The sequence below is a fragment of the Mirounga leonina genome, unplaced genomic scaffold (genome assembly GCF_011800145.1).
Source record: "Mirounga leonina isolate KUSES-001 unplaced genomic scaffold, KU_Mleo_1.0 Mir_126, whole genome shotgun sequence".
Classification (NCBI taxonomy): Eukaryota; Metazoa; Chordata; class Mammalia; order Carnivora; family Phocidae; genus Mirounga; species Mirounga leonina.
In genome coordinates this window covers 10,776,314-10,802,110 of record NW_023270314.1, presented here as the reverse complement: position 1 = coordinate 10,802,110, position 25,797 = coordinate 10,776,314, and the positions used below count along the sequence as shown (strand labels likewise).

Below are 25,797 nucleotides of genomic sequence, written 5' to 3'. Positions count from 1 at the left end.
ATCTGCTACAAAGAGTTTCTGTTTATCTTTTTATTTTTACTTCAGTGGTAGCATTATGTTAGGGTTTTCAAACTTATTTTACACTTCAGAATCTTGATTTCTCTTTTCCAGCTGGCTGCAATAAAACTTGGCCGATATGGAGAAGACCTGCTCTTCTATCTCTATTACATGAATGGAGGAGACGTATTACAACTTTTAGCTGCAGTAGAGCTGTATGTTCAAAGTATTTTTAAACACTTTTGTATTATAGTGGATCTTGTTTATTCTGAAAAGTTTTCTTTTACATGATAGCTATGGTTTCTCTTTTGTTCTTAAAGTGGAAATATTTCCATCAAGAAATAAGTTGTTTGTTTTTATATTTAGTAAAATAAAGTTAATTTAGATTGAAAGTTTATGTTACCATGGTTAGTGGTCACTGTATACATAAAAAGAATTATTTCAGATTTAAATAATCCTAAATTTGTAAGAAGACAGAATTGACTCATGAATTTGGTGAATCTAATTTTTATAAATATGTGAAGTATAAGATATGGTTCATAACTGTGGCTCATCTTCTTGTGGAACCATGTATGTTAATGATAGTGAATTTCATCATTAATGCACATCTATTGAGTATTATATGGGCAAGGCACTGCATACATCTTGTGTGTTTTGAAGTGTTGATGAAGTCCACATTCGTTATCAGAAGTCTGTTGGCCAACTTAAATAAATTAGTGTTAAGAAGTTGGTCCATTGGATGTTTTTTCCTGAGCATTTCTGTTTTTACCTGATGCTCTAAGAATAAAAATTTTGTGTCATTTCTCATATATCCAATTGGTAATATATTTTGTTACCAATAGACTATTCTAGTAATCATGTTTACTAGAGTAAATTGTTATTAAAAATTTATGTTATGGGGCGCCTGCCTGGCTCAGTTGGTAGAGCATTTGACTCTTGATCTTGGGGTCGTGAGTTCAAGCCCCATGTTGGGCGTAGAGCTTACAAAAAGAAAATTAGGATATTATGATTGAGAGACCTAGTTTTTATAGATTTAAGTATTTTATAATATTCTTTATAACATTTCTATAAATGGCCTTGGATCAGATACATAAAAATGTAAAATTCACTGTGTTGATAATAAATTGTTTTTTTATTTCTCTATTGAGAATTTGTTTTCTCCCATGTCCCCTCATTCTTTGTAACATAGCAATTGTTACCTGTTCCTTTTAATTTATTCATAAGTAAATAAATTCATTTAGTTATTCATCTATCCATTATTGGCAGTTCTGTCTCACATCTTATTTATGTCTAAAAATTATCTCACTGTATTAGTAGGAACGTATTTGTTTACATGGAGGTTTGTTCTACCAGAGATGTTTTTTCTGGTACTTTTACCTCCTTTGGATGTTACTTCCCCAGTTTACAAGTGATAGTAAATCCTCATTGATTCTTGCATGAATTCTAATGGGGATATCCTTTTGGCTTTTGAAAATTTAGGATCAATGAGATTTGAATTAAAAAAAGTAATACGTTCATTAAGAATTTTTAATATGGATATTCTATTTTCAACATAGTTATAAAATTTATGTGAATTTAAATAGATAAAAAGACTGTATTTTGTTCCTTATAAAATAATACAAATAGTTGGGGTTTTTGTTCGTTTTAATAGATGTCTCAATTTCTATTGAATGTTAAGAAGAACGAAAAAGGAGTGAAGTTTCTGGAACACAATGTATCTTTATTTGGTCTGCCTAAGTTTTTATCACATTGCTCATAGAGCTTTTAAGATCTTACTATGTTTGCATAAAAAGCCTCTCCAGTTAAATAAAGATGTGTATATTAATTAACGAGTGTGGTTTCTGGACAAATTAAGGGATTCTTTTCCTATATTTATTTCACTCAGGTTGTGTTTAATAACAAAGTCAGGGTAAAGAAGCATCCATATTTATGTATTTTCTGTGTAATTATTTTCTGAGAAAAATTTTACAAAATGTAGAAAATGTTTGATGTGTGAGCCACAGGAAAAATTAATTGTCTTTTTCTCTTAAAAATTGAAGTTTTAACCGTGATTGGAGATACCACAAAGAAGAACGAGTATGGATTACCAGGGCACCAGGCATGGAGCCAACAATGAAAACCAATACATATGAGAGGGGAACATATTACTTCTTTGACTGTCTTAACTGGAGGAAAGTAGCTAAGGTATATTTTTTTCCATGTGCAAATGTGTAAATGTATAAATCTAGATTTTAAAAAGAAGTATCCTCTTTTATCTGTTTATATGTACCAATATATCCATTCCAATAATGTGCCAGATACTTGCTAAATAAGTTTTTTTGTCCTCACCTCCTTGGCTTGATTTAAACTTTAGGAGAGTATCTGGAAACAACTCATTTCACCCATAGTTAGGAAAATGAAGTTGGTAAGAAATTTTGTAATTTTTCACAAGCCTTGGTAACATTTGAAACATTTTTGTGTCTACTCAGTTGTAAAATAAAGATCACCTTCTTGCAATCCCAGTCATGTATTCTTATTACTTTAAGCAAGTAGGAGATTTTCCTAAAACTGTTATATAAACAGATAATAGGCTTTTTAAAACACTTGCACTCATTGCAGGAAAGATACTTGATTTTTATTTGCAAGTGATACAAAGAAAGAAAATTGTAAGCATTAACCTTGGTTCCTATGACTAGTATGCTGAATATTGGAGGGAAGAGGACTGTGGAAAAAGTTGGTTGTTATGTTTTGTTTTGCAACTTCTCCTCACAAAAACACCTATTTAACTGTCCGATGTGCAAAATTTTCATTAGTCTCATAGCATATTTCACGTTTTATGTAGTATCTTGAATGTATGCATTTAGTCTCCCTAGTAGAGAGTATAACCAGCATCTGATTTCATAACTCCAAGATTGCTCTGAATGCCTTTTCCATTGAAGATTCTTAGGATTAAAAACTAAAGAGTTAGTTTTGTTTATTCTCAATAAATTTAAACAGAAGAAAAATATTTCTTGACAACTAGTCCATTGGATGATTCTTTAGTTGTTGGTTTGGGCTTTTTTGTCTTTTGAGTCAACTTTACTAAATTAATAAGGTAAAACATTTTAACATGACAATGTAAAATGCTTACCAGATCTTTATCACAAAAACGTTTTACATCACAAGATTTCATATAAAACTTGAAAAAAAGAAATAGGAAAAGATGTGCCCAAGTAAAAACACCAGACAAGACACATACAAGAGGTTAAATCTTTTTTTATTATTACTTTTGGGTGTTTGTCAGTGGTAAATGTCATTACTTCTCAGACCGAGTCCATAGACCACCATACTGTATTTGAGTTATTTTAACAATTATAATTAATATGCATATCTTGATTTTAAAAGGTAGATCCATGATCTGACCTTTTAAGTAGAAATAATTACATTCATTACAAATAGTACAGGAGACATTATGTATGTTACCTGTTAAGAAGTATAGTGTGGTAGAAAGCCTTTGTATTGTAGATTTGAATTTAACTCCTGTTTCAGCTGTTTATGCTTTGATCATTTGCAAGTTTCTTTTCCATGCGTGCTTCCTTATCTTTTAAATCGAAATCATATTTGCTTCTAGATTGTCATGAGGATTAAATGAGATTTTACACACACACACACACACACACACACGCTGAGTACAGTGCTTCGTATATATTGGGTATTTGATACATGGGAGTAGTTGTAGTTTGTTGCTGTTTTTATCATCTGTGTTCTTACAGCTTATTACTCTTCTTCAAAGATGGAAAAATTTTAACTGTTGTTAGGTCAGGTCAGTGGTTCTCAAACTTGAGCTTGCATCAGAATTACCTGGCAGACTTATTAAAAAAACACAAGTTGCTGAGCCATACCTCCATTGTTTCTGATTTAAAATGTCTATGGATGGGGCCTGAGGATTTGCATTTCTAACAATTTCCTAAGTGATGCCAGTGATTTTGCTGATCTTTGTCTGGAGCCATACTTTGAGAACTTCTCAGTCAGTTGATTGTACAGGAGACAAGAATGTGTCTTTGGAGGGGGAAAAGAGTCTGTTAGTAATAACTGAAGTTTTCTCCATTCAATTTGAAGCTTTTTGCTCAATATCATTGTAAGTTACTCCAAACTTCTATATGCAAAAAGGATGGATGTTTGTAGTAGATTGATGTATCATTTTAGTTAAGTTTTAGTTCAATATATAGGACAGATTTTCTTATGTGAAAAAGGTTTCCAGTACTACTTTCTCTCCACAAAATATTCAGAAGCAACTTAAACATTAATAGGCCCTTTTACTTTCCTATAAAAATCAATTCCCCAGTCAGATACATGTCATTTTAAAGAAGTGTGTGTGTGTGTGTGTGTGTGTGTGTGTAAATATGTAGTGTGCATATATAATTTTCCCCAACTTTATCTGATCTCCTGTACAGCTGAGCTTTGTCTTAACCTTTACCTTTACAATTTTTAGCTCTGAAGTTGGAAAATAAAATTTGAGATATATCATTAAACTGTTTAAGAAATCTCTTTTGAGGTAATTGCTGGCCACTGGCACTGACACTTTTCATCAAAATTATTTTCACAATGATGAAAGCAAGCAGAATTATTTGTTTCTATTAAGTATTATACATAGCTTACTCCTGTTATATTAAAATACAGATTCATGAACTTTAAAACTTAAGTTGTATTCACAGAATAAACTTTTCACAATGGCTCCTGGTTTTTTGTTTGTTTTAAAGATGTTTTCAGTGTTTTCTCAAATTGTTTAGGAATTAAGACATTTAGTTCCATTTATAATGTATTAACAGTTTATCAGACTATAGAAAAGCCCTTAAAATGCCATGTCCCAAGTAAACCTCAAAGTCCCCACCTGTAAAGTGGATGTGGTTTACTACTCACAGGTAAAGAACATGCATTATTAAATAACTTCAGCTCATTGTAAGAAGCCTACAGTCTGAATTAGTATTATAAGTATTAGCTTGATGTTGTCATGTTGTCTTTGAAAAGTATTGACCTGATCTAGGCTGTCGTCAGGTCTCCATCTCACAATGTCTTGTATGAGGTTTTCTTTCTGTTTTGCAGATTACTTAATATTTTCAGAGATTTGAAGAATTGTTAATAAGAAATTCGATGATTTAAATCGGAAGTATTTTTTACCCGTGAAAATTCCGTAACTCTGAGTTCTAGGATCCAGCCCATTAAATAAAGTATTTTTTGTATGTTAATAATGTATACATAAAAATTTTGACACTGTGTTTATTCTCCCCTTTTAAATCTTGACTTGTCAGCAGGCTATGTGGTCTATCTTTTGTAATTTAGCTAGAATTACTCAGTATCTCACTAATTTAAAAATAGTGGTCATTCAGATTATATATATTCTTAATGAGTAGAATTTTTAAAATAATTTCATCAACAGAATTTTCAGGTGATGTAGGCTGCTGTATGATCAATAGCTTTCTCAAACTAAAGACTTAAAAATTGAAGAATTCTTTCAGCCTGACTTCACCTTGTGGATCCAACACTGAATAGTATTTCTAATGCTTAGAATTTTTTATAATATCATAGCCGGATATAAATGTGATTTTTTTTCATTAATTTCACTGGTACACATTAGTATTAGTATATCTTTATATTTTAATCAGTAATATGTACTTTTCTTCAAAGTAGTAAAAAAATGATTTCTAATAAGTATATTGAAGATAGTTGGCAGCTTCCTAAAATTGGAGGATTTATCTTAGGTAAGAGAAAGCTGACATTTTTGAGAATTTGAGAAAATATTCCTGCAGTGTATGTTTCTCTGTGTAATTCGATCAGTGATTACATTAATGCTTTTGTAATAATTTCATTTGATTATCTGAATCCAGTACATGTATTTCAGTTCTGCTTACAGTGACCTCTTGAGAATATGTTGCCTAATTTGATTAATAGAAAAATAACTTTAACAGTTGTTTTTAAAAAGTATCTAAAACATTTTATAGCCTTTTAAATCATAAAACTGTAATGTTTTGTTCCTAAAACAAATGAAAAAAACTTGTGTTTATTAATTCATCAGCCATTAATTACATACCTGCTAGGGGCATGGCACTATATTCTAGGCAGTATGTAGTGGTTTACAAAACAGACCTACTGTTTTTGTCCCTACCGGTTATAAAGAGGTGTGCATGTGTGACGTGTGTGTACATACAACAAATGTGTAAAAGAGATGTTACCAACAAAGGGAACAAAGAGATACCAGAATATATTGTAAGATTTACATATTTTAAGAAGAATAAAAATACATAGAAGACCAAAACAATGATGTAAGAAAAAGGAAGACAAAATTTGACTTTAATTTCTGAATCTCTGATATATGAGTTTTTAAATTACATTAAAATATTTATTATGCTCCCTAGGTTTAAACTGATCTTTTTCTTTTAATATGTAGGGAGAAAATATGTGCACTGATGAAGTTACTCCAGTTTAAATGCTAATAATACTGTGTAGTTCACCAATGTACAATGACAAGGACAGGATAACTGAACAAAATTTAATTTATGTAACTTAGTGGGGCCTGTGATTTGTTAGTTACAAATAGACTTTTTACCCTGCAACTACACATACTTTGGAACTAAATTGCCAATTTTAATTTCTTTTTTTTTTTTTTTAAGATTTTATTTATTTATTTGAGAGAGAGGATGAGAGGAGAGAGAGAGCACAGGAGCGGGGGAAGGGTCAGAGGGAGAAGCAGACTCCCTGCTGAGCAGGGAGCCCGATGCGGGACTCGATCCCGGGACTCCAGGATCATGACCTGAGCTGAAGGCAGTCACTTAACCAACTGAGCCACCCAGGCGCCCCGCCAATTTTAATTTCTAAAGAGTGATATAACAAGATACTTTCTTCACTCATTTTGATAAGCTTCTTAAGCCAGGCAATAAATTGCTTTTAAAATTTAGGGGTAGGAAGAGAGAGCGGTGCCTACACAGTGCATAAGGGGGACGATGGTGATTCTGGAGTTTCCTAGTTTTAATGAAAAGCAAATGACCTACGTGCCTTAATTACTCTGTCCTATAAAGTGAACCTTTTTAAATTAAAGTCATTACAGTGTCTCTTCTTTAAGAACACATTTGTCACTGAACTGAATTTTTTCAACATTTCTGCGTCAGGGGTGTAATGAAGTAAATTTATTTGGATCTTGCACTAAAACTATTAAAAATAACGTGTTAACACTAGAAGGTCATGGGCTTTGGTGCTACATAGGTCTGAATCCTAATCCTAGATCTGCTGCTTAAGGTATGATTTGGGCAGGTTACTTGTAAACGTCATTTCTTCAGGTGCAAGATGAAGATAATGATATATACAGAAAGATATAATCAGAAAGATTAAAATTAGCTGTACCTCTAGTTTTGGCACAGACTAGATTTTCAGTTAATGTAATATCCTTACATTTTAAATACTTGGTTTTATATCTCAAAATTGAATCATTGTGACCTAGGTTTTCATTTTAATTTAATAATGGGAATATCTATTTTTAGAATCAATTTGAAACAAGATAGGTATGGTAAGGTATGTTAACCCATAGTGCTAATAATTACTTGTTGGCTTTCTTTAATACGTAGTATAAATTAAGGTTCATAATATTTTAAATGGAATTGATTTAGTTTGTGCTATTATTGAATTCAAATTGTAGAATTAGTAATTTTAGAACCTCTTGCTGTTTGGATTTGCAAAGTTATGATTTTTGTTTTTTTAATATACAAAATTATCTTCTGCATCTCTCTTGATCTTAGGAAGTGTCATGAAGAAATTCACTTCACCATTCTCAAATTTTAAAACTCTCATGAAGTTAATGTATTTTGAAAGTTTAATTAAAATGAGCTAAATAGTTTGCGTTCAGATGTGCTTACAGCAAAACCACTATCTAGTTTTGAGTGGCATTTACATCTTTTCAGTATTTGGGTTTGAAGTGGGAAGTCGGGAGATGTGTGAGTTGTAAGGTTAGAATAACTTGATGTGTTTGCTTTAAAAAAAAGTAGGTGTAATAGTTACAAATTGGGAAATTATATTTTTTGAGGAAAAAGTAAATTTTTTTACGTCATTGAATGTTGGCTGCAATTTTCAGTGCTTTTTATTGATGATATATATAGTAATAGCTGCTCAAACTTCTACTTTTGAGCAAAAAAAATGCAGTTTCGGTGTTATAAAATAGATGTTCATGAGTAGTCTCTGACTTTTACACAAAGTCTGTATTTTTGCACTTATCAGAAATTGCAGCACATTACTTTTCTTCCAGTTGTATTTTAGAGGGAAAAAAAGAGTTGGTGCATCTGTGTCTGTGTTCATTCTCATACATGTAGGTATTTTGTTCACCTAGTAAAATATATTTTGACAAATATCTGAGATCAGAGGGAGAGGAAATCATCTAAATTCTTAAATTTGGTTTTATAGGAATTTCATCTGGAATATGACAAATTAGAAGAACGGCCTCACCTGCCATCCACCTTCAACTACAACCCTGCTCAGCAAGCCTTCTAAAAAAAGACTTCCCTTTTCTTGGGGTATGGCTGTCTCAGCACAATACTCAACATAACTGCAGAACTGATGTGGCTCAGGCACCCTGGTTTTAATTCCTTGAGGATCTGGCAATTGGCTTATGCAAAGGGTCACCATTTGAGGTCCTGCCTTACTAATTATGTGCTGCCCAACAACTAAATTTGTAATTTGTTTTTCTCTAGTTCGAGCAGGGTCTGTATTTTTTTTCATTTATTTTCTTTTTTTGCCAGCAGACAGACTTGAGTCTGTAAAGACAAGCAAGTACACTGACAGAAGTTTACCATTTAGTTTCTAAAATGTAAAAAAGAAAACCCACAAAAGACTCAACAGAATTAGACCACAAAATTTGCATTGTTCATTGTAGCACTATTGGTAATAAAATAACAAATGTTTGTGCATTTTTATGTGAAGATCCTTCTCGTATTTCATTTGGAAAGATGAGCAAGGTCTGCTTCCTTCATTTTACTTCCCCTTCTGTTTTTGAAAGGCAGTTTCGCCAAGCTTAATGCAAGAATATCTGACTGTTTAGAAGAAAGATATTGCCACAATCTCTGGATGGTTTCCAGGGTTGTGTTATTACTGAGCTTCATCTTTCCAGAATGAGCAAAACACTGTCCAGTCTTTGTTACGATTTTGTAATAAATGTGTACATTTTTTTTAAATTTTTGGACATCACATGAATAAAGGTATGTATGTACGAATGTGTATATATTATATATATGACATCTATTTTGGAAAATGTTTGCCCTGCTGTACCTCATTTTTAGGAGGTGTGCATGGATGCAATATATGAAAATGGGACATTCTGGAACTGCTGGTCAGGGGACTTTGTCGCCCTGTGCACTAAAGGGCCAGATTTTCAGCAGCCAAGGACATCCATACCCAAGTGAATGTGATGGGACTTAAAGAAGTGAACTGAGACAATTCACTCTGGCTGTTTGAACAGCAGCGTTTCATAGGAAGAGAAAAAAAGATCAATCTTGTATTTTCTGACCACATAAAGGCTTCTTCTCTTTGTAATAAAGTAGAAAAGCTCTCCTCACTGCAGTGTTGACTTTGATTTGAAATTGTGAAATTATTTCTTCAACATGAAAAGTAGACCCCCTGAAACCCTCAAGGTTTACAAATGGTGTGACTAATCAATTTAAAATGTAGTCTTTTTTTTCAGCTTTTGACAAGTAATTTGATGGAACCATACACCATTTTACTTGTAGGTTAAAAATGCAGATGCATTTTTAGTTATTAACCAAGTCAAAACAGAAACTATTTTTTAAAGTAATTATGGCTGCATTAGAAATAAAACTTCCTGAACACTCATGGGACCCAATCAAGATACTTTTGTGAGAAATTCATGAGACATTTCTTGATAGACCTTTGAGATTTATCTTTAAGAAGTAATACGCAAATTAAGGTAAGCCAAAAGCAGGGGTGAGGTAGACTTTACCTTCAGTTTGCTGGCCTGGATATTTCACATTTACAAGTTGATGGATTCTTTTCCATCTAAAGGCACAAATACTGTATTTAAAAATGTTGAAGACTCAAGCTACAAACACTAGAGATAGAGAGTAAAAAAGGCAGTGAGTTTCGATTTTCTAAATTTTCATTTTTAACCTATTTTTCTATGAAGAGTGAAAGTTTGTTGACATTTACCAAATCATGTTTAAAAATGAAACATTTACGACATTGCTGTGTTTGTGTATCAGGAATATGAAATGACTTAAGATTTACCTTTTTCTATGTATTTTGAGATATGGAGAAACTGACATAAAAATATCAGGATTTTTTAACCTTTCAGATTTAAACCAAAGCATCTCCTCTGCAGGAAAGATGGCACTTATATAATTGTAGTTTTAACTGTTGTGCACAAAACCTTCTCACATATTTGACATAAACCAGAATCAAATCCTAGATTTCTTTTAAAAAAAAAGCATTACATTTTTTCACAATAATTGACTTTGTAAAGCATAACTTTTCCTACATAACCATGAGAAACAGTTAAAAAGAAAGAAAAGGGAAGGCGATCTTTATTTTTATGAGTACAAACGTTAACAGTATAAAGTGTCACCATGATCATGATTGGTACTTTTGTGAATGACTCAGAAAAGCAAGATAGCTCACATCAAGTGGTTTGTTGTCTTGACTCTTGTTTGTTTTAATAGCCATTTAGAAAATTTTAAGTGCACACTTTTCCAGTTTCTAAGTTCTTTTTACCCTGAATCATCAAAATGAGAAAACTCTTGCATGTAAACCAATTTTTTATAACTTGTTATCCGAAATTACCATGCTCTTGACTTCAGATCCAAGTTTAAAAAGTCTATTTGAAATCTTTAAAGTACTATATTAAACTCTTTAATATAACACACTGTTATATTCTTTGGTTTTATAACTTGTGGTTATACATGTACAGAAGTTGACCTGAACTAATATTTCACGTTTTCTTTCTTAGGTTTAATTCTGTTAAATTTTCCCTATATAACTAGTGACATAGATGTGTACATTGTTAAATAACTTTGTGATTATACTATAATTGGCTCTAGGGGTAAAAAGCTATTTAGTTGCAAAAGAAAGTCCTTTCACCTTTTTAGTTTCAAATATATATTCTATGCTTCTTGTGGTGATACTATAATTTATATGATAAAACTCCATTTTCAGGGATTTTTTTTCACTGCACAAAGTTTTCCTTAGATATAAAAAATTTTTAAGAACTGAAAAGTTTATTTGAATTCTTACAGTATAATATAAAGCCACCCACTTAACTGGTCTTTTCCTTTTTGCCACTGAACTTGGTACACCGTAGGTGCTTGATAAATACATGTTGATTGAATGGTATAAATTGATATTTCAATTTGAAAATAAAATGTACAAATTAAAGCATTGGGCTTTGAAATAATTTACAATTTTTTTGCTGTAATTTCATTTTCAAGATTCTTTTTTAAAGCATTTTCAATTAACTTTTGAAACTTTCAGATTTTTCCCACTCTACCCTTTCTAGTTGATTCTTCCTCTGAATCCTTCATTCAAAAACAGATCTTCCATTCTGTTACACCCAGTGCTTTTAAAATATGGGGCATCTGAGCATCCCTGCAAGGAAGGGCACATTTATTTAACTTAGATTTGCTTACTAGCATCAATTTTGCAGAAAGTTACTAAAAACCTAAATGTGCACGTGCATTAAAGGGATGTCCATCTTTAATGTTCTCTTAACCATAGTTTGTGTAGTTAAAAAAAACCACCTAGGAATACCTACTAATTGGTTCCATTAAGACAGTCTGTGGATAATAAGCCAGACTTATCTCCGTGCCTTTTTAAAAGCTAGGTCCTAACAGCATGTCAGAAAGCTCTTTCCTTGCCAGTAGCATTGCCAGTGAATTAGATCATATCATAAATACATGACAGATCTAGGAGATGAAGCAAATAAACAGTGCACATCAAAATCGGGATCTAAATCTAACCCAATTTTGTGTGTTGAGTTGCCTCAAATAGGATACACTGAGTCAAGATAATTACTTTCCCACTTTGGTTGCTAAAAGAATAAAGGATGGTGGAATGTAACATGTCTTAAGAGAGTGGTTCATATGTAGATCAATGTAAATTGTAACTGTTGCCAAAAACACTGATGTGATTTTCAGCTATATTGAAAGTATAGTGCTCAGAACAAGGTGGGAAGTCGCTGTATTTTAAGAACTGCTGTGATTGGGGAAGGCAGAAGGAGAAAAGGATATGGCATGCCTTCTAGCTGCCAAGCAATATACTAAGTGTTTTACATGCATTATTGTATGCTGTCTTTAGCATAGCGTCATAAGGTAGGTTTTAGTATCCCCATTTTACATTACATTTTAAATATACAAAAAAAAAAAAAAAACCAGGAAGTAGGAAACTTTAGCATTAGAGAATAAACTCTAGAAACATGGTATCTGTCTTCAGGTATCAAATTCAAGAGTTGTCATTCATTTGCGGGTCTGAAGAACAGAACTAGGACCAAAAAGAGAAAAAGATTTCAGTGCAGTATTAAAACTGAGGTAATTAAGATTTTGGAATGAGTTGGTTTGTAAGGCATTAGATTCAACCTCAGAACATAACTAAGGAGAAACTGGGCAGTGTTCTGTGTACAAGGTAAGGAGTTGAACTGGATGACCGTGAATGTTCTGTTCATGGAAAAAGTGTTGAAGTGGGGTAATTACTGTATTTTAGCAAACCTAGTTGTGAACCATTAGGTACAACCTAATTGTACCACTAAGGAAGAAAAGAGCTCGATTAAACTATGATGAACCATGAATTATAAAAATGCATACCAATTTCAAAGATGTCATGCATGGAAGGAACGTGCGTCTTAGAGTTGATATTGTAGACCTTGGAGAAGCGACAGTGGACAACTAAGGGGAGACATGACAAGCTGTCTTCAAATATAGGAAGGACTTAAATGAGGTCAAGTCTCAAACCAGCAGGTGCAAGTTGGATGAGACATATTGTGGTTCTGTATATCAAGGTGCAGTCCCACTGTACTGTTAAATGAAGTAAGGATTCCATCAAAAATGTTCAAGCAGAGGGGCGCCTGGGTGGCTCAGATGGTTAAACGTCTGCCTTCGGCTCAGGTCATGATCTCAGGGTCCTGGGATCGAGTCCCGCATCGGGCTTCCTGCTCCTTGGGAGCCTGCTTCTCCCTCTGCCTCTCTCTCTCTCTCTCTGTCTCTCATGAATAAATAAATAAAAATCTTTAAAAAAAAAAAAAATGTTCAAGCAGAAACTGGATGACTATCAAGGGGCTATTGAGAGGACTGCCTTTTTGAGTAAAAAGTTGGATTTGATAACTTCTAGGCCTCTTTTCAGCTTTTTAAGATGTTGATACCCTTTTTTGGTCTGAAGTTGAGGAATATGATGTCCTTAGGGCTGAAAGTTATAAATGCTCAGTACTTAAATGCTAAATACTTAAAACATTGACCCTTCTAAAATGTACTCTTCTGTGAGTCATGGATAAGGTGTTTACTTATAATTACTGCTATATCTTTGGAGAGATTTAAATAAAAAAGAATTACAAAAGGCAACTTTATTCAACCCTTTTTTTTAACTTTAGGAGTAAGAATATGAAACTTACTAAGAAAGCACAACAAATAGTAAATCATGTATGTATATTCACCAGATTTATTTATGTATTCTAGTGCTACATTAAAAGGAGGGAGGAGACCGTTTCTGATAAGTTTCAAGGTAAATGTTTAGCCTGAAATTACACATTGCATTAGTGTTCAGTCTCGTTTTCTGCTACAATAGTGATCACAAAAATTAAGCAGTAATCTGATTTCTTCTGTAGAAAGAAAACGGATAATTTAATTTGATGTATGAAAATCTCAGTTTGGGTTGAGATAGCTGTGGAGAGCTCACCAGAGGCAAAGTTAACCCTCTAGTTAGGTAATTTTCAAACTTAATGTGCTTAAGAATCACCTGAGAAGCATGTTAAAATGTCAATTTTAGGCCTCATATTTAGATTTTATGACTCAAATGAGACCAGGAATACATTGTTCTCTAGTAAATACAGGTCATTTCTGAAGTTAGTGAACTACAATTTACACTTAAACTATACTTTGCCTACTGTGCAAGTACTAACTAGAATAAAATCTTAAAGTTCCGGTGAAGTCCAACTAAGCTAATACGAGGATAATGTATTCCTATGTATTGGGGGCATTCATTTACTTTTTCCTGTATCATCCAATGTTCTAGTGCAGAAACCACATTATTACAGTAGTACTTACTAGAGCAGAATACAAGGAGAGCTAAATCCATTCCTGAGTATAAAAAAGCAAGGATTTTTTTTTTTTTTCCTTTAAACCTTTGCTATTTCCAGGGGACGTTTTGCCAGACATTAGGTTTCTGCTTCAGTTTGCACAAAAACTGCTAAGGGCAACTATATGCATTATCAATTCTATGTCCATCAACTGAAAGTTTTTCTTTAGTCCAGTCATCCTGTTGTATAAATACTATGACCTGACAAAAATTTAATGATGTATTTCTTTATCGTAAGAATTCAGTATTCAGTTTAAAAAGCTGATCATTTCCAGATGTTTGCCATACAGTTTTCCCTCAATCACTTAAACGACTTCTTGAGAATGTCATAAAATTCACAGTAAGTCTTCTTCGTTGTAATAATTTCCTATCTCTGTTGAAAACCCAAATTGCATGTCTCATAGCTTATGCTCATCAACTGACACATGCCAAAATAGTTTAGTTAATATGATTACTTAAAAAAAAAATTATTTTTAAGTAATCTTTATGTTTAACGAAGGGTTTGAACTCACGAACCCAAGATCAGGAGTCACATGCTATATGGACTGAGCTAGCCAGGCATCCCTAAGACTACTTCTATGTAGCAAAACTAGTTTTTCATTCATCATGTGATTTATCTTTGTTTTCATTTCCAAGGCCTGATAGGCATCTACCACACTATAAATATGTTTTGACATTTTCTTAGGGAAGGTGAAATAAAACTGGCCCTATTTATGCCAAAAGTGGTAGTTCCTTCAAACAACAGTAGAGAATACCAGGTAAAGAAAACAGAATTTTTCACTCTTAATTTTCATAAGCATATCCTGATGAAAAGTAGTATTCCAGGAATTTGCATTTGTATTTGCCTAAGTAATATTTTGACTACATAATTTTTAAAACCTTGAAGAAGTGATGTTTTTCTTCCAAGCCAACCAATTCTCCAGTATATACTGAAAGTAATTTGTTACAACACATGAGGTTCCTTTAAACATTTTGGAAGAAATGTACAAATTTCAAGGGTGGTATGATGTCAACAAATAGCTGATTCTGTTTGATTCTTCTTAGGATCAGCCCTACTGATATTTATAATGAAAAAAAAATATTTTAAAGAGTAAATGCTGATTATCCTTCAAAAATATACAGCTCAATGAGAAAAAATTACATGTGGGAATGCCATAAATAGTTTCATCTTTTGTATAAAAATAAAGATTTGGGGCAGCCAGAATGTTTGAAAGCTACCTTTAAATCTGTTACATACTGAACATTTATTTTAAGATGTAGTTTTAATTATCATATGTAGCAGTTGCATGAAAACTGGGCTGTCTTTTTTAAAAATTTTATTTTTAAGTAATCTCTACACCAATGTGGGGCTCAAACTCAACCCCAAGATCAAGAGTTACATGCTGTACTAACTAAGCCAGCCAGGCACCCCAAAACTGGGCTGTCTTAAAAGAAAATGTGAGCTGTTAAATATTTTCCCTCTTAATATCCTTCAAATATAAAACAAGTTGAATGAAAATATACCTGTTTTTAAAATGCAAGTCATATGTTACTACTCTGCTCAAAAAGTCATTTCCAGATTTCCTTTTTTAATCTAAAGTTCCATGTATTTTTTTCATTTCATTCTAAATTATTTAATATTTGAATATTAAATTAGTTGACTTGCACATCACTGTTTGGAATCCAAATTCTGTCTACTTGAGCCAAAATCATTTTCCCAGCTTCTCTCTGCATTGGCAATGACATTGTTAATTAATGAACAACAAAATCCATCATCCTAGAAGTGTATGTACGTTGGATAGCATGGAAAAGAAAGGTGTAGACTCTTGTTTCAGAGAATGTTAAAACTGGGTAACCTTAGCAACTTTGAATTATTTTTATTTAGCATTTTGGGATAAGAATATGATCTTAGTTTTCTAAACCATTATCAAAAGGGAATACTGAAGAAACTGAAGATTAGTCTAGAAGGAATAGGAGAGTAGTCTTCCCACATCTGAAGTAGAATCACTTGGTTTTTTTTGTTTGTTTTTTTAAGTACGCTCTACATCCAACGTGGGACCTGAATTCAGGGCCCTGAGATAAGGAGTCATAGGTTCTGTCGACTGAGCCAACCAGGTGCCCCCCTGAAGTGGAATTTTTTGTAAAGCAGGTTATCCTACATAAACACCAGAGGGCAAATTAAAAACCTTTACATGGACATTATGGCAAGATAGATTTCAATTCACAAGAAAGTACTACTTCATAATTTTTTTAAAGATCCAAAGATCAAATGTCCAGTCTTAGGAGTTAATGAATTTTTCATCACCGGAAATGTCCAAGTGAAGGCAAGAAAACTATTAGAAATATTGTGCAATTTCCTGCATTAAGAGGAGGATAGGCTCTTCTACCCTAGAACTATTGTTTTAATAGTTGTTCCCCGTGTTTACTTCTACTTTGAATCTAGCTTGAATTTCTAACAAGCTTATCTGAAACCTAAATATTACACTTAGTCTTTCTCTTCCACATAAATCCGTACTACTTACATTTGCTATGCATCTAAAAAAGAGCTATTTTCAACACAAGTGATTCAGAGTAAAATTAAACTGGAGGAACTGGTTAAATCACTAGATCCTCATCCTCGACCCACGTCCCCCTTCACAGATAAAACAGTAGGGATTTTGATCAAGCCTAACTCTACTTGAATTTAAGTATGCACATTTTAAATACATTTGTATTACCTATACTTCTTTTTTACTAACTACAGAAATTTCTTAGAGATGGTACAGTATAGCAGAAAATGGGCCTTGAACTTTGGCACTGTCAGTATGTGTGTAGCTTTACTTAATCTGTTGTTCCGTCTTCATCTCATGGGAAGAGTAAATTAGGGCATTTGTTTATATTAGGTGCTCAATAGATGTAAGCCCATTTTTCTAAAGACATACATACTGTCTTAGCCACTGGGCTAGGAGGTACTCTCCATATTTTGGAATTATTAAAAAAACCTTTTGACTTGACTACTGGTAGATAGTAGTAGCTAAGTTTCTGAAGAACAGGGCAAGAACCAAGTCAACTTGGAATAAAAATCATAGAATCAAGAATCTTCTAGTCCAGGGACGCCTGGGTGGCACAGTCGGTTAAACATCCAACTTTGGGTTTCGGCTCAGGGTCATGAGATCAAGCCCTGTATCAGGCCCCTCTCTCCCTTTGCCCCTCCATGCTCTGGCTCTCTCTAAAATAAATAAATCTTAAAAAAAAAAAAAATCTAGTCCAACCCTTTCATATGAGGAGGAGGAAACAATGTTAAGAACATCAATTATTTATGTCAAATTATTTAGTATTAAATGTTGGGACTAAAACCTTTTAGCTTCTTGCTTTCTAATTCCAAAGCTGATTTCCCTTTTACTACTTATGTGTATATATTATCTCCCATAGAAGATCACTTCCATTAACATGAACGATAATAGGTGGTAAGAATTTAGGAACTCCAGCCATACTTCCACTACCATATTATGAAATTACTAATATGAAGTGATTGTGCTTTTTGCTTCCCTTTCTCAACTGCAAACATAGAGGCTATATGCAAACAAATCTGAACTTAAAAAAATATTTTTATGTGCTATGTGAATTGTGTAAGACTGTTGAATCACAGACCTGTACCCTTGAAACAAATAATACATTCTATGTTAATAAAAAATATTTTTAATATTCTTTACTATTTCAAACAAAATGCAGTCTTTGAGAGCTTCCTTTCTTGCTTAATGTTAAATTAGGTGATGTTTAAGAGCCCTTACTGTTTTAATAGAAGTATAGAAAGTATATCTTTTAATTGAAGTATATATACATATGAAATTGTATATTGCAACTTTAACAGTCACAGGGCTTCTTGAAGAATACTGATCATGAGAACAAATTATAAATAACAATGGTTTTAATGTTCTTGCTTAGATAGGTTTTATTTTTCTTTTAAAAAGAACATCGGGGCTTGGCAATGATTCTCCTGAAAACATTGCTGCAGATAATGATGTACACCAAATACGTTGGGCTGGTTCTGTGTACCACATTTTTTATCTTAATTCTAATTGGTGGCAAACATGCAAAGAAAGAACTAGCTTTTATTTCTGTACTGCCTCTGTCCACCACAGGAAACAAGATGCTAAGTGACTTCAGAGCTTAGTTATCTCTGAGATTCCCAAAGGTTCCTACCACTATCCTAACTTAGAGAGTCCATGGTGACTGGTTTTCAGAAACTGAGGGGCTTACTAAATGTTAGAAATGTGATATGGCAGCTCCACCTCAAGTAAATGAAACTAATAACAAACACAGTGTTCCATTAAGGATAAAACAGAAATTTATTTAATGTGGGAAGTCTTTTGATAGGTTTGACTTTCAATAAAAAAGACATGAAGATAATGAAAGGGTTCAGAAGAGAAGCAAAGCTAATTTTAAAATAGGAAATAAGGGAGAAAAGTAAATGTTTAAAGAACAGAAGGCTAGATGGTAACAGTTTCTTCAAATATTTTTATAAGGAAGGAGAGTGACTAAATGCAGAACTCCAGGGAAAAATGGATTTGAAAGTCCTTAAGAATTTAGGTTAAATTAAGACAGACTTTTCTGAAACTTGAAGACCATCTTGCTTCAGTTTTGAGGCAGAGGGTTCATTCACAGAACTCTTGGAGCTCTGGAATCATTAATCATATTTATTAAATTATCTTTAGGCATCCCAACCCTGTGTTTTTTGAGCACTAACATAGGAGTTAGTTCTGCCTCAAGATTAAGTTGCTCAGCACACCAAGGAGGAATAATTGGGTCTTGTTATCTGCTCACCACTGCCTCAGATCTTAGACTGGCTTGAGCCTTCTTGAAAAGGAAGATGATTATAACCTGCAGTAGGAAAAAGATTCAGGCTGAAGACCTGTGATCTCAGGTTAAGCTGTTTCAACTATTAAACTCATTTCCCTTTTAGGTAATGTAATCACTAACAATTGTCTTTATGCCAACAGAAAGGGGAAAAATAATAATTCTTAGGTAAAGAAAGAAGGAAATCTACTCTCTCAAAGCTTGAGAAGTAATAAAGTACAAAGTGTCTCCCTGATTTGGAAGTTTTCCAAACCCTGTATCTTAATTTTTTCAGAAAAACACTTAGGGTCTTCCTGTAATTAAACTTGCTTTGCCGCGTGCTTGGAAATACTGTCACCTACCACAAAAAGGAATGGAGTACTTCAAAGTAAAATATCAGAACTGCAGTTGAAAGATACTCAGTACCAGTTAAGTAACATTTGAAATCCAATAAAGAGAAGTCACGAATTCCATGACATTGTGTTTACATATTCATAAATACTCTTAAATGAGTATATCCATTTGGGACTTGCAAGTCAAGAAAAAGATATGTTTACATATTTTGCAAAGAAGTGAGCATTCTGATTCTTCAAAATGTAGGTCGAAATAGTTCTCAACTTTGATATTAGAAGTGTGGCTTGGAAAAAGATAATCTTAAAAAAAATAAGGTCATGAAAAGAACAGAGGCTGAAGGTGTATGCACAGAGTCGGCGGGGGTGGAGGAAGCAACTGGAAGAATTAAGAGAGCAGGACGCAGCTCTAGAAACGGTACCTGTCCCAAAGCGGGTCTGCACGCCGCTGTCGCCTTGCACAGCGCTCCTGGAAAGCTCATCTACAAATTCCGGGGTGGGCCAAGGGTGGCAAGGTTCCTAAGGAAGGAAAGAGAACAGAAATGATTCTGTTCTCGGGAGTCCGGGAGCCAGGGGGACCATCCTGATCAGGAAAGTGGTGTCTCTTTCCAGGGCTGCAAACCTCTCCACCTGTTTCCTTCGGTCCCTATTCATTCGGTCCCAGCCTTGGGGCAAATCGAGTTGGGGTCCACCCGGCTGCGGGAGACCTAAGTTTCCGATAGGTCCAGCCAGCACCCGGGCAGCGAGTTTCCTTGGTCTCGCCAGTCGCAGGCTCCTGCCCCACGCGCGATGTCTCCACAGCAAACCGCGCCTGAATCAGCCTGTTTCACTGCTATCCTGGCGCCCTCGGGACGGGCCGGGGGCCGGGGAGCGCGGGCCCGCGCCGAGGCGGTTGGGAGGGCTAGGACCCCGCGGCCGGACCGTTACCTCGCTCGCTGGGCGTGGAAGGGCGGCGGGGGGAAGGGGGCCGCGCGGTGGGTCACGCCTCCCGCCCCGCCGCGCGCCTGAGGACGCGTGGCGGGGTCTCCCCCGGGCGCGCCCAGCGCACGCCGCTCGCCCGGGAACTCCCTCCCCACCCGCCTGGCCCGGCGGCCCGCTTCCCCGGAGCGCCCGCTGCCTGGCCGCCGCTGGCTCGCTCTCCCGGCTGGCTGACCAATCCCGGTTTGGAGTTCAAGATTCCCGCCGCTCCACTTGCACTACGCCCTCTGCCTGTTTTCTGTTTTTGTTTTAACTTTCACTCGGGTTAAGCTCTACCGGTCCTAAGCTTTCATCTCAGACGTTTCTCCAAGGGGGATTTAAGGAGGATCTCAAGCGCCAGTCGCCGCTCTCCCTGGTGCTCGCCCGCCCCTCGCCCACGGGAGACGTCCCCCGGGCGGGCGGGGCGGGAAGGCCCCGGTTGGCGGCGGGTGGGGCCGGGTGGAGCCGCCTCCCGCACGGGGGAGCCCCCGGGCTCGGCCCAGCCCAGCCGCGCCTGCCCTCTGGGCAGCTGCCCGGAGAGCCCGCGGAGGAGCGGCTGGCGGGCGATGGAGACGGGGAGACACCGGGCGAGAGGAGGCGGGGTGGGGGAGGCGGGCAGAGCGCGGGGGCGGAGGCTGGCAGGGGGCGCTGGAGGCAGGAGCCGCCCGTGCGCTCCTCGCGCCCGAGGGTGCAGGAGGTTCTGAAGCAGCGGTCGCACCGCGAGCCTCCGGGGCCCGACTGGCGGCGGGGCTGGCGGGGGGTGGGGGTGGGGCGGGGGGCGCTGCCGCCGCCGGGGGCGTCGCCGGCCTCGGCCCCTTTGTTCTCGCGCGCTCCCCCTCGCCGCCCACTCCCCTGCTGTCGCGCGGCGGCGGCGGCGGCTCCTCCCGCCCGAGGCAGTCAGGCTCGGCGCCGGGGGCGGGAGGGGGCGGGGGGAGCGCGCCAGCCGCCCGGAGTGGGGGGCGATGGCGAAGCTCCGGGTGGCTTACGAGTACACGGAAGCCGAGGACAAGAGCATCCGGCTCGGCTTGTTTCTCATCATCTCCGGCGTCGTGTCGCTCTTTATCTTCGGCTTCTGCTGGCTCAGTCCCGCGCTGCAGGATCTGCAAGCCACGGCGGCCAACTGCACGGTGCTGTCGGTGCAGCAGATCGGCGAGGTCTTTGAGTGCACCTTCACCTGTGGCGCCGACTGCAGGGGCACCTCGCAGTACCCCTGCGTCCAGGTCTACGTGAACAACTCCGAGTCCAACTCCAGAGCGCTGCTGCACAGCGACGAGCACCAGCTCCTGACCAACCCCAAGGTAAGGACGCCCCGCGAGCGATGCCTGGCTCCTGCCGAGGTCTTGAGGTTTGGGGGAGCCTCAGTGTCAGACGCCGCGCCGGGTGGGCTCGAGGTATGCTCTCGTTCCTAGGAGGAGACGAGGCCGGCGTTGGAGGCTGTACTCAGACCCGCAGGGGGCACCGCCGGGAGCCCCGGGGCCCGGTCCTTGAGGTGGGTTTGTGCGAGGCGACCTGTGGTGCCCTGAGGCTTTCTTTACACATCTCTCTTGTCTGGTCTCACATTTTGAGACCTTGGCCCAGCTCAGTCCGGCGCCTGCAATACGGACTTTGGAGACCTGCAAGGAGCCGAAAGTTAACTTTTCCTCTCGTTAAAGCCAGTGGGGAGCAGGGATCCACCTACTCGGACGCGCGGTCAAGGTCTGAGCTCCCACTGGCCGCGTCAAGCGCTCGCTTAGGGAGGTCGAGGGGGTCTTTAAGGGCCCTTGGAAGATGTCGGAGGGTTCCTTGCCTTTGAACTCTAAACAGACGTTTTTAACTTGGGATGCAAAGATGAGGGCGATTTCCACAAACGACGTGGAAATCACATGCGAAATTCTGGGTAGGTCTGTTCTGGGGGGTACCGAGAGTTCCTGGTTTTCAGGAAGTAGATTCTCAAAAGGGTCGCGAGGAAGCCTAGTGACTCTGTGTGTCTAGGGACTCTTCGGGAGCCATCTGGAGAACGGTAAAACTTACTGAAAATAGAAACCCCTTCGTGAAATGTACCGAATATTCCTTCCCCGGCAACTTTTTTCATTCTCTCAAGCAAAAAAGAAAAAACCTGGTTAGGACTCGAGGGATGGAGAGCGGAGAGAGGGAGACTCAGAAAACTGTTCCCAGCGGAGAAAAAAACTTATAAAAAGCAGTGTCCTCAGTCTGTGAACTAATTGAGCTTTGTAGTACACCTGCTTCTGCAAGAAGGCTTTTCTTTGTTTTTTATCTTCTGTTGATCTGTTCTTACTGTTCTGGTCGCTTAACTATCGAGTAAAGGTGTGTTTCTTCTTTAAAGTTACTGTCATTTTCCCTCTTTGTGAGGGCTCTGCTCAAAGATCAACCAGAAAAACAATCCAAAAGGGAATGAATCTTGTGTACACAGGAAAACTTTGTTAAATGTGACAAGATGTATTAATACAAAAGAAAACATTTCTATATTAGCATTTTAAGAGAACTTAAACTTACTACTTCTCTGCAGTAAAACTCCTGGTCTTGTTTCCTAAGCAAATAGTTTAGGAATTCTTGAATTTGGGAAATTTTATTTTTTTATTTTTATTTTTCTTTTAAAGATTTTATTTATTTTTTGACAGAGACAGTGAGAGAGGGAACACAAGCAGGGGCAGTGGGAGAGGGAGAGGGAGAGGGAGAAGCAGGCTTCCTGCGGAGCAGGGAGCCGGATGCGGGGCTCCATCCCAGGACCCTGGGATCATGACCTGAGCTGAAGGCAGATGCTTAAGGACTGAGCCACCCAGGTGCCCCGAATTTGGGAAATTTTAAAAAAGGAATTCCTTTTTAAAAATATGACTCCTCTTTAAAAAAGATGTGCTCCTGCTGACAAATGTATATTCATTTACCTTAAAAATGAAGATAATATATAAGAAGTAAATATAAAAATACAGATTTAGATAAGGTATAATGTTCAATGTCTTGAAGAAGCCATGTCTCAAAAACAAATGTTGTAAGTTAATCTCCTAAAACTCAGGAATTTCAAAAGAAATCTTAGGGTTTTAGAAATATCACATTTTTTTCAGGATTAAACCAGTAATATAAAAGAAGGTGCCAAGCAGTAGTAGTGATTTAGAAATTATATGGTAGTTCATCATTTAGGAGGCATTGTTATAATTAGTGAAACACTGCTAATTAGTTTAAGATGGTGGTTCAGGCACTAATAATATATTACATACACATATACCAGTAAATGGCTAAAATCTAATCAAGACATTGAGAAGTTAGAATTTACTGCAAAAAAAGCCTGCTTTGTAATTTCCAGGCAATTTTGAAGGATATGGCAGAAAAAGTAAATTGAGATCATTAGGACATAGATTTTTAAATCACTTGGAAGCAGTCATAATGCTTTATGTAATACTACAATTTTATCTCTCTCTTTTTGTTGCAAATAACCTGTTTTCTTCCAGTGCCAGTTCAGATCCTGGCAACAAATGTTTTGAAAAAGCATCTGAACAAAATGACGTTTTATAAAGTTAAGTATTCAAGAAATGACAGAGCTGGAGAAAGATATTTATGCTACCAAAAAGTGATGAACAACATCCCAGTCAATTTAGTCAAGGTTTCCTCAGCCAAACCAGTCAGTATATATATATATATATATATCTTTATACAAATTATGATTACATTATAGCATTTATAGAGCCTAAGTTTGTTCTTTTGCAGTCACCATTCTACTTTTGAACAATTAAATGCTCAATTTGGAAATTCTTGTAAGCAATTAGTGATGAAAAATTCAACATAACCAAAATCTTGTGCCAGAGTCTGGTACAAAAGCAGAATGTGTCCACAGTGCTCTTGTAATCAGGCAATACCCATTGTCCTCTTCTCTTGCCTCTTGGGTGCCTACATCTTTTCTTTGCGTTACATTGCCTATTTATCAAAGACTCTTTGTAGAATGTCTGGATTCCCTTCAGTGCCACGGGTTCTAATCACCTTCAACCTTTTCTTCTTTGTGACCCACTACACAAAAAACCATTTAGGAATCACTTCTCAGGAAAAAAAAAAAAAAGAACAAGGACTTTCCCCCACCCTTCCCTTGAGTTTGTTGGATTAATTATAGTAAAAAGCAGGGTAAGGGAAAGAATATTGCAAATGGGGGCGCCTGGGTGGCTCAGATGGTTGGGCGTCTGCCTTCGGCTCAGGTCATGATCCCAGGGTCCTGGGATCGAGTCCCGCATCAGGCTCTCTGCTCCTTGGGAGCCTGCTTCTCCCTCTGCCTCTCTCTCTGTCTCTGTCTCTCATGAATAAATAAATAAAATCTTTAAAAAAAAAAATTTTAAGAATATTGCAAATGTATAATTTCTTAAGCCACAGACTACTAAGGAAGATAGTGTGAATAAATGTGACCTTTGACTAATATTCTCTTTAAAATATCTTTAAGTGCTATTCAGCTTATTTATGTTTTGAATCATATCCATATTGTCAAGGATAATCACTGATTCTATCCAGTCACGTAATATAGTATTCAAGTCAACTAGTTATACATAGGGCAATGGCCTGCTCTGGGATTTAACCATAGTGAAATCTAAATGTGGGATCAGCTTCCTCTTGCTACTGTTCCCATCACTGCATTATTTCTGAGTGGCTTACAGTTGTGTGGGCTAAGAACTTTGGTTCTTAACCATGGCTGCACATTAGAATCACTGGGGGAACTTGAAAAAGAGATTCTGATGCTTGGGTCCCGCCTTCAGGTCTTGGGAGAGTCTGAGTCTTAGTGTTTTTAAAAAAGTTCTGCAAGTGATTCTAATCTGTAGACAGAGTCAAGAACCACTGGCTTAGAAAACATACTCATCAGTTGTGCAAGAAAAGTAAAATAAGAACCAAAAGGATTCATTGTGATTAATATTTGTGTTTTTAGGTTAAAAGATGTTACTGATGCTACTGAGTATAGGGAGCTGGTATAAAAGGAGGGACTCAAGGAAATTCTGAAGGAAAAGAAGAGAATCATGTAACATTCGTGTGGAAATGATCATTTAAAATTGGTTTAGTATAGGGGTGCCTGGGTGGTTTAGTCGGTTAAGTGTCTACCTCATGCTCAGGTCATGATCTCAGGTCCTGGGACCGAGCCCCATACAGGGTTCTCTGCTCAGCTGAGAGTCTGCTTCTCCCTCTCCCTCTCCCTCTGTGCTCTCCTGCTTTCTCTCTCTCTCACATAGATAAATAAAATCTTTAAAATGAAATAAATTAGGTATAATATAAATGGAATGAACTTACATAGTTCCAGACATTTGATTTTGCATCAATATATACGTTGGGTGGCAAAGAAAAGATGAATTTTTAAAACTGCCTCTTGTATGTGCATCAAGAGAGTGGGTGATTAGAGGCCATATGTTTTATTTTTCTCTGAGTTTTTTTTTTTTTTTTTCATTTCTTTCTCTGG

The 25,797-nt window shown here is 36.9% G+C and overlaps 2 protein-coding genes across 12 annotated transcripts in view; both read left to right on the top strand.

The window, feature by feature from the left end:
• CNOT2 (CCR4-NOT transcription complex subunit 2) overlaps positions 1–9,547 on the top strand; it is a 119,142-nt gene extending 109,595 nt beyond the window's left edge. For all 11 annotated transcript variants that reach the window (XM_035002143.1, XM_035002147.1, XM_035002150.1 and 8 more), the window contains 3 exons: positions 112–212; positions 2,037–2,181; positions 8,401–9,547. In XM_035002143.1, the coding sequence (XP_034858034.1) occupies positions 112–212; positions 2,037–2,181; positions 8,401–8,487 (333 nt within the window). In that variant the 3' untranslated portion in view covers positions 8,488–9,547. The remainder of the gene's footprint in view (positions 1–111; positions 213–2,036; positions 2,182–8,400) is intronic.
• Positions 9,548–21,228: 11,681 nt separating this feature from the next.
• Positions 21,229–25,797, top strand: part of KCNMB4 (potassium calcium-activated channel subfamily M regulatory beta subunit 4) — a 60,274-nt gene continuing 55,705 nt past the window's right edge. Inside the window, exon 1 of the mRNA XM_035002138.1 lies at positions 21,229–21,679. Within this exon, the coding sequence (XP_034858029.1) occupies positions 21,344–21,679 (336 nt within the window). The 5' untranslated portion in view covers positions 21,229–21,343. The remainder of the gene's footprint in view (positions 21,680–25,797) is intronic.